Source organism: Cucurbita moschata, unplaced genomic scaffold (assembly GCF_002738365.1).
Source record: "Cucurbita moschata cultivar Rifu unplaced genomic scaffold, Cmos_1.0 Cmo_Scf00001, whole genome shotgun sequence".
NCBI lineage: Eukaryota > Viridiplantae > Streptophyta > Magnoliopsida > Cucurbitales > Cucurbitaceae > Cucurbita > Cucurbita moschata.
In genome coordinates this window covers 6,178,489-6,187,108 of record NW_019268517.1, presented here as the reverse complement: position 1 = coordinate 6,187,108, position 8,620 = coordinate 6,178,489, and the positions used below count along the sequence as shown (strand labels likewise).

General features: G+C 36.2%; 1 protein-coding gene across 4 annotated transcripts; it reads right to left on the bottom strand.

The window, feature by feature from the left end:
• Positions 1-2,870: 2,870 nt before the first annotated feature.
• Positions 2,871-8,177, bottom strand: LOC111445933 (serine/arginine-rich splicing factor RS40-like). Of its 4 annotated transcripts, XM_023084487.1 has the most exons (7): positions 7,883-8,177; positions 7,512-7,736; positions 5,550-5,657; positions 4,385-4,497; positions 4,016-4,263; positions 3,243-3,839; positions 2,871-3,171 (listed from the first exon to the last, which is right to left on the bottom strand). In XM_023084487.1, the coding sequence occupies exons 2-7, from the start codon at positions 7,552-7,554 to the stop codon at positions 3,147-3,149; spliced, it is 1,134 nt and encodes a 377-aa protein (XP_022940255.1). In that variant the 5' UTR covers positions 7,555-7,736; positions 7,883-8,177; the 3' UTR covers positions 2,871-3,146. The 4 variants fall into 4 exon arrangements, with proteins under 4 accessions (XP_022940255.1, XP_022940263.1, XP_022940271.1 ...); XM_023084495.1 differs by lacking the exon at positions 7,512-7,736 and having other exon boundaries at positions 7,883-8,176; XM_023084503.1 differs by lacking the exons at positions 7,512-7,736; positions 7,883-8,177 and adding an exon at positions 4,655-5,270 and having other exon boundaries at positions 5,550-5,604.
• Positions 8,178-8,620: the final 443 nt, after the last annotated feature.

The window sequence follows — 8,620 nt, the reverse complement described above, 5'->3', positions numbered from 1 at the left end:
TATATATATATATATATATATATATATATATATATATATATATATATATATATATATATATATATATATATATATATATATATATATATATATATTGATTGCGCATGACAATGTAGCTTATGATAGAATTTAGTAGCTTTGATTTTATTATTGCTGAAGAATGATGTTGGACCTATTTATATGTTTGTGAAAATATCATACTGGTCCAATTGTATTTTTACGATGATATGTAATATGATGTGAATTATGATAGCGAGGAGTAGACTTAAGGAAAGCTATATGTTGATCTTAGAAACATGTCACCTAGAGGACGCAAAAAAGGATGATGAGGAAGGGAACGATGAAAGTTGAAATTAAAGTTAAGTATGGAAGGTTTTCCAATCTTACTGTCTATATGAATATTGATTTCAATGAAGCGTCTGAGCCACAAACTTTCTAAATGAATTTTGTTACTCGTGAAATTTTTAGAGAAGACTCAATATGACATGATAAGGTTATGTATGAAATTTGGTGACAATTAGATTATGATAAGAGGCTAAACCAAAGGTGTGTGTAAAATGACTAAAATAATGAGGAACCTTATGTCATGGTTTAAACTAATTATACAAAGTTACAAGACCATTTGAATATGATGAGAAGTTAAACAAAGATATGGGTGGTAAATGACCAAAATATGTCTATAAGAATTCTAAGATAATTTCAAGACCTTAAAAGACTCAAAAATACTACGAAAATCTATATGAGACTCATATATGATATTAAGATTAAGTATGAGGGTAAGTATGAAAGATCTTAAAGAGATTAGGACAACTTTGTGATATTAACCGAGAGGAAAAGGACGTAACTACCCATCAAGACACACGTAACAAGATGCTTTTAATAGTTGATCATGTGGGCAAAACTTCAGCCCAAAATTTTCTTGGAATAGTCTTTGCGTGTAGTATGTTTTGACAAACCTTTGCAATACAGTTTTCTCATAAGTAGTGCGCAAGTTTCCCCATTCATTCTAAAAGCACGAACAAGCTAGGGGGTCAAACGAGCAAACAATCCAATATTCGGGTCGTCATTGGAACGATGCCAAGATTAAGTGGGGGAGAATCACAATCCATGATCGATTATGCCTCCGAGAAAATCATCAAGGACGATGTCTAGGTTAAGTAGGGGAGAGTGTCACAACTTCACCGAGAGAAACTAGGTTGTGACCCCCCACATGCAATATAGACAAGGGCAACCCTCAAGTGGTGCCCTTGTAGCCACCTGAGGGCCAAATTTGAAAAATGTCATGATGCGACCGAGGAGAACAGCGCATCATCCAACACACCAAGAGTGTGCATTTAAATTAAGTCGAGGCATACACAAGGTTCGAAAGAACGAGAGGACAGAGTATCAAAGACAAGCTCAAAGAGGGTTGGGTAGGACCCAGGCCATAACCTTAGAAGTCAAAGTTTCAATATGCAGCTCTAAATTTAAGTCCATCTATATGAAAGATGAAAGCTCACCAAATTTGGTGTCAATTAGATACTCAACGGACTATGCACGTGGTCCTATGTCCACTTGTCAAAATGATGTCTACTTGAGAAGGATTGAAATTTTTTCAAAATGTACCGTAGGGGGAGGTGCCGACTCTCCACCACCTTTGACCTGTGGCTTAAGCGAGCTATCCTATGCCAAGTATGTGTGTCATACGTGGGTGAGCATCGCAGGATGAGCGTCTTGAGCATCTTCCTTTCAAACGGGTCTTTCAAGAACAGTGCCAAATGCCACGAGCGTGTCAGTATTGTGCCCTAGCCCATGTGTTAGAGGTTGGATCATACACCTGTTTCTAAAACAAATGTGGTAAATGATCTAGTATGAAAAAACAGATGTAAATGATATAGTATGGAAATACAGATGTTGTAAATGATCTATTATGGAAAAACAGATGTTGTAAATGATCTAGTATGGACATTGGAGAGTCTAATGCCTGATGAGCACCCGAGTGAATGGATGTTTGGGATGTCTTGATGAGATGGTCGACACATGAGCTAGTTTTCAAGCAGATGTGGTCGAGCTGTCTCGAGACATGGGATGGTATCACGATAAACAGGTTGTTGAGAACCGAGATGAAATAATGGGGTGCAACGTTGCATTGGGGGACCTTGGCTCGAAGTTGAGTCGAATGACTTGTCTTAGTGTAGAGGCAAGTCACTTGTAAGTCATTTGTATTGCAAACGATTGAACATGCACATGCAGGCAATGTGTGTAGCCGTACAAGTTTAAATTTCGCACAAGTAATATCGATTGACAAAAACAAACCTCACTTGACGAAGCCACAAAGAGCGAAAAATGTGAATGGGGTTTGAATACCCCTTAAAGCTTATCGTGAGTGTGACAAGGTTACGACACAAGATTGAGGAAGTATGACTGTAACTGTGACCAAAACTAATAGTCGATGAACCCTTTAAAACCTACTTGATGAAACTTTTTTAGAAATTTAGTAACCAAACAAGACCGTAGGAACCACAAGTGTACTTTACATCAAATTTAAAAATAAAACTAATGAAATTGATATAAATCCTTAGTCCTAATGATTAACCAATTCAGAGAAGTATTGATAACACCAGAATTAAAATTCAACATTCAAAGATCGATGTTATGCAACATTGTAAGAAATTTCTAAATCAATCTTTATAAATTATACAATCAAACACTGCATTTAAATATGAAAATTAATTTTAGAACTTGCTTTTTAAGCTGCTAAAAGCACTTCCAACCCTTCTAAAAAGTCATTCCATTTCTGTTTTTCAAGTAGATTTGAAACAATGGTCTTGGTCGAGAGTACATGTTAATTCATATTCATCAAAGTCATTCCAAACTCCCTCTTATAATCGAGATCAACACCAAACAGTTTCACTTTTATAAAACTAGGTAAGCAACAAGGAACAAAGATGAAATACTTGTCAAAATATGGACAAGGGTGCTACTTATTTCGACTGTGGTATTAAATCCAGTAACAGAATAGCCATTTAATCACTAAAATTGAAGCATGAGTGTACTTGGAAATCACAAAACAATATCCTAACAGTAACCTCTGAGACTCATTTACAACTAAACATACTCTGAAGCAGATTGAGATCAACATCATTTCTCATTTTGTTAATCCTTCGTCATTCCTCAGCTCGAGGGGAACGGCTGCAACACCATAAAACATGAACGCATAAGAAAAATTTAGAAAGAGGATCAATGAGAAGAAGAAAACGAACCTGCTATATCCCCGATGCTTTGGGCTCTCAGTCCCACCAAAACTGGGGCTATCACCAGGTTCTCCTACTGTATTTAGCCGTTGGTCATGACCATTGTCAGGGTTTGATCTCTCTCTATCACGAGGACTATAGCTACTGCGACGTTCACCAGTAGGGCTCTCCCTCTCTCTCTCATAAGGACTGCAAATTCGGTTGGGGACTGGGTCTTCATTTGCTCCTTCCCTCTGATGAGGAGAACTGTGTCTAGCGGCCCTAACATGGTCAGTTGATCTCTCTCGCTCCCTCCTACTATAAGGACTAGGATTCGGGCTACGACGACGGCCATAATCAGGAGAACCCCTCTCCATGTCTCTCTGATAAGGACTTGGACTACGACGACTTCCATAATCAGGACTAGCCCTTTGTTTCTTATATGGACTGCGGCTAATACCATTGATGCCATAATCAGGGCTTCCTCGCTCTCTTCTAAAGGGACTTGGGGATCGCCGTTTTCTATCAGGAGACCTATCACATTTCCTATCTGGACTATATCCACTTCTTTTCTCATCATCATCTCGAACAGCATATTCCACCGAAATCACTCGATCTAGCAATTTGCTGTACACAATAATAACGATAACTGAATATGTAATCAATGGCCTAGTTCAAGTGAAAATATAAATGTAATTTCCTTCAGATGGTCTGTGTAACAGAGGCAAAGGTGGATTGACTAATCAAACTTCAATACATGACCGTAGTACAAATAAAATGCAAATCAATGACGGAAAACTCACCTCATATTTGTAAGCTCCAATGCTCTAGTGGCATCTTCCTGCAATTCATACTGGACAAATGCAAAATTCCTTCGGATCCTTACACTCAATATCTTACCATAAGGATCAAAGTGCCTCTCCAAATCCCTTGTCCTAGTATGATATGGGTCAAAGTTAATAACAAATAAAGTCTTCGAAGGCCTTGTATTAGTAGAGGATCTCCTTGAGCCTCCTCCACCTCCACCTGGTCTTCTAATGCCACGTTCTTGCTATAGAGCAAAAGAATTATGGAACGAAATACAATTTAAAGGTATAGTAAATAAAATCAAATAAAAGCTCCCCAAAGGGATGAAAAGGAAATTGGAAGCATGCCATATCAATGTACATTACTTTGGTCCACTCAACACGTAGTCTGCGGCCTTTTCGGCCGAACTCTCTCCGATCAAGTGCACGGATAGCATCCTCAGCATCTCTCTCATCCTCCATGTAGATAAAAGCAAAACCTGTAAACCAATCAAACAACAAAAACTGAATGACTAGTTGTTGCATCTGTGAGACACCAACAGCGATAAAAATGAGAATTTTCCCACCAAAGAATTTCTTAAAATGCAATATCATTTTTCTCAAACAAATATTCAAGAAACCACAAAAATATCTTACCATAAGAAAGAAATATTCGCAACCACCGTAAAATCTATAAACCTTGTGTCGTGTCCTAAGTGGTGCAAGGAGCAATAATCCAAAACAGGATGTCTCATGGTGGATCTACAAATAGAAAGTGCCTTCTCCATTATTCTGCAGCCTCAGATGAGGTTGTTTATGTTTGAACCGTGAAACAGTGTATGAATTGTAGGCAGGCAAAAGTCATGAGGAATGGAAACTGGAAAGCAAAATGTCGGAGTAAAATGTAAGATGGTAGTGCCATTGAGGATCAGTATGAATCTTCTTGGAAACAAGAAGAGGAAGCTTGTCACAGGCGGAAAACTCAATTCTGAAGAGCGATCTTTATCCAAGAAGATTATGATGAATATGCAAAGAAAATCCTGCACCAAAGAAAATTCTGGCCAAGGAGGTTCAGGATTTAAAAAGTACGCTCTTCTTTTCTCAAAGTCTTTTAGAATCCCCCACCGAAAAAGCTCAACAAATGTTGCCTTCTCTGATTTCATATGCTGGATGATGGCCATGCGTACTGCAAGGCACCAAATGCAATGCAAACAACTTCAATTTTGGGGGAATTTCCAACAGCTGAATTGCCTTCCCGAGGTTGAATCCACCGCTTCTTAGCGGATAGTAACTTTTTCAGTTCAGTATTTTGCATATATTTAAGACTAACAGAAACTTCACAAAGTGCAAGCACCTCGTTTCAACATCAACCTTTCAACTTTTTTCTAATTGATATGCATTGACATGATACAAATAATACAATACCTTTAAAACAAATTCAGGAATCAAAACACAAACGTCTTCTTTTAAGTTTTTAATATGCATCTCATAAGTTTATTATAAGACAAAAGGAATCAAAACACAAACAGATATACCATCGCTATAAGCTCACCAGATTTCATATCTACTCTATCAACTTTGCCATATCTACTAAAAAGTCTTTCTAGATCAGGCTGTCGAGCATCATACTCAAAGTTTCCACAAAAAATTGGCTTCATACCTGAAGAAAAGTTGGAAAAATATTACAATTATTTAGCATATCCCTCATGATAAATAAAAGGATAACAAAAAATCGCACAAATGCAACATCAGAGTTCATGAAACCTAATGTCAGCACTTCAGCAAGACAATTATTTGGAACTAATACTAAGAGTGAAGAACATATATAAAAATCCATAATAACTATGCATTTACAGTTTGTAAATTAGCCTGTGTCCAATATTCTTTTCTCATAAAAACTAACTTTTGACAAGATAACATAAAAGATACTGTACTTTTAAATATATCATTACTTGTATAATATCATAAAAATACTATAGTATTTAATATCCTATCATCACTCTTTGTGAATGAAAAAATATATTGCTATAACAAAAGAAACATACAAATACAACAGCAGAGTTCATAAATCTTATTTCACCACATCAACAAGAAAGTTATTTGAAACGAAAGGTAAAAGCGAAGAATATATTTAAAAATCCATAACGACTATACACTTACCCTGCAAACAAGTCAGGAAGTGTGTGTCTAATTGTTTTTCCTAAAAAAAATTACTTTTCATAAAGGTTTCAATACCACCCTTCGAGCAGAAATTCTTTAGAATATTGTAAAAAAAAAAAATTGACGTGAATATTACTTAAAATGACTTGGCAATAACTAGAATGCTTGTGTGGATTAAGTTTGAAAGAACCATATTAAGACACAGTGACTTTTCATTCAACATTCTAATGAAAGGGTAATTTTGAAACATTTACAACAAGGATAATTCTTGCAACTTTTGAAATAATTGAGGTATTTTTTAAACAACGACAAAATTTAGGGGTAATATCGAATATGTTATCATTAGTTCTTGTAAATTAAAGAATGTAACACAAAGTCACATTTGTATTTTGCAATTTGTGTAATTCCCTAAAAAAATAAATGAAACAAATAAACTTCCAGTTTAAGGTTAACCAAGTCCAAAACTGAAAACCATCATTTCAGGATGGTCATCTAGATCAAAACAGTTTTAGCACTTGACATGGGAGGAGAAGGAAATAAATCTATGACCTTTAGGTTTAGACAAAAGGTTTTTTAAGTTAGACATGCAGCACAATGCCGAACCTCTGAGTTCCTAATTTCTAAACACGTACAACCACATCTGTTGTGCTATAAATACTTACTGGAGCCTAAAGCCTAAAGAAAAACACGAGCAATGGAATATCACAAAATAGATGCACCATTAGATAGACAAACAGAATTATCTCATTAGTCATCACTACAGCAAACCAATTCTGGTACATAGCTTGTCACAACCATACAATGGAACTCATCATTCAACTATTAACTACCTAACAGTTAGCAGGAAAATATACAAGTTGACATTAGCATATTGAATTGTAATAAAAATGGGAAAAAAATAATAGAAATACAAGGATAAATTTGACTATGGTGTGAAAAGGGTTTCTCCTTAAGAGGCTGGAGTCACGGGGCAGAAAGATGAGCCTGCATTTTTAGTGTTTATTGTGGGCAGTGTATGAATGTCTTTTTCATCATGAAGGGTGGTGAGCCTAGACCAGCAAGCAGGCATGTGCAAGGTGCTTTAACATTTAAGGGTTCTTATGTTCTACGAATGTGTCGTCTGGTCATTCCAGATCGATCCATAGAGGTTGGGTTCGATAAGTCAACTTCAGATTCTTCTATTTAGCATTTTCGAAGATGTGTCCTCCTCCCTCTCTTCTCTGATGTTGAAATGAATTCAAACAGAAAACTTAGGCGTTTTTAAAATCATTTTGGAAGCTTCTAAATGTGTTCAAATTTCTCGATCTCCTAGCATCCTCGGTCGACATTGCCACTCATCTTCAAGTTTTTTTACCTTCAACAGCATTCACTGTTCGAATGCCTAATATCTCTTTCATCTACTCATGTTCCTTTCCTTCTTCCTCTCCTTCTTCGTTAGACCTTCAATATACTCCTAGGGCAGGGCATTTACATTCTACTTCTTTCTCCCATCCTGAGTATACAATTCCAGCTCCATTTGTGCCTTATCTACTATTGAGGCTTATTGAGTTGAAAAGGGTAGCTCTTTGGGGGTATCATTCTGTGTCACAGTCAAAACAATGCGTATTTTCTCAAACATATCCAAGCACACAATTCATCAATTTGACAGTAGATGCAACTTATAAAAGTAATCAAACAAGTTCAAGAATCATATAATCAAACAATCCTAAAATGTGAACTACTTACTAAGGTCCTTAATGCACTTCAATTCCTAACGATTGGAGTTGCTGAAAACGTCGCTGCCGACTGGATCGTAACTGAAAGGGAACTAACGCACTAAGTTAATCACAGTGTATCTCGATCATCGCTGGAAGCACTTTTCCGCCGCAGAACCGGGAAAGCAAAAGTTGGGCGTTGCAGATGAGCGAGGTGGTCGGGTAGGTGGTGAAACGGCGGAGGTGGATACTGTTGCAGATCTGAGAAGGGTCGCCGTCGCAGAAATAGTGAAAGAGCGTGGGTGGGGTAAAATAGGCGCTTTTACCCTAATTTTAATTTTTTTTAAAAAAAATGATTTGAGATCATTTTAATTGCTTGGTCAAAGATTAGGAGAGAAAAAATCTCTTTTTGCTAAGTACCTCGGTTTAAAAATGCACACGTGTACAAATTTTAATAATATCTCTAATTTTTTTTAAAGAATTGAAAAATATTTTCATAAGAAGTATCAGTCCAGTGATTTAAAAAATTTGATAATATCCCTAAACCCTAATAGAAAAATTTTTTAAAAAAAAATCTACTATTATTCAGTAGCTGGTGTTGTGTATGCTCTTAATTAATCGGGTTTTGAGAGAATATATGGGAAGAATGTTGTGTATTTTAATGATATTTTAATTTATTTGGAGACGTTGTATGAGCATGTGTGTCATGTTAAGTCAATTTTGATTACACATACAAAAAGAGAAACTTCATGTTAATTTCAATAAGTCT

Excerpts from the sequence above, each read along its gene's own strand:
- LOC111445933 (XM_023084487.1), bottom strand. The coding sequence starts at position 7,554 with ATGAAAGAGATATTAGGCATTCGAACAGTGAATGCTGTTGAAG. Across the intron at positions 5,658-7,511 it reads AACAGTGAATGCTGTTGAAG|GTATGAAGCCAATTTTTTGT; the intron begins GTAAAAAAACTT and ends ACTTTTCTTCAG. Across the intron at positions 3,172-3,242 it reads AAGCATCGGGGATATAGCAG|CCGTTCCCCTCGAGCTGAGG; the intron begins GTTCGTTTTCTT and ends ATGGTGTTGCAG.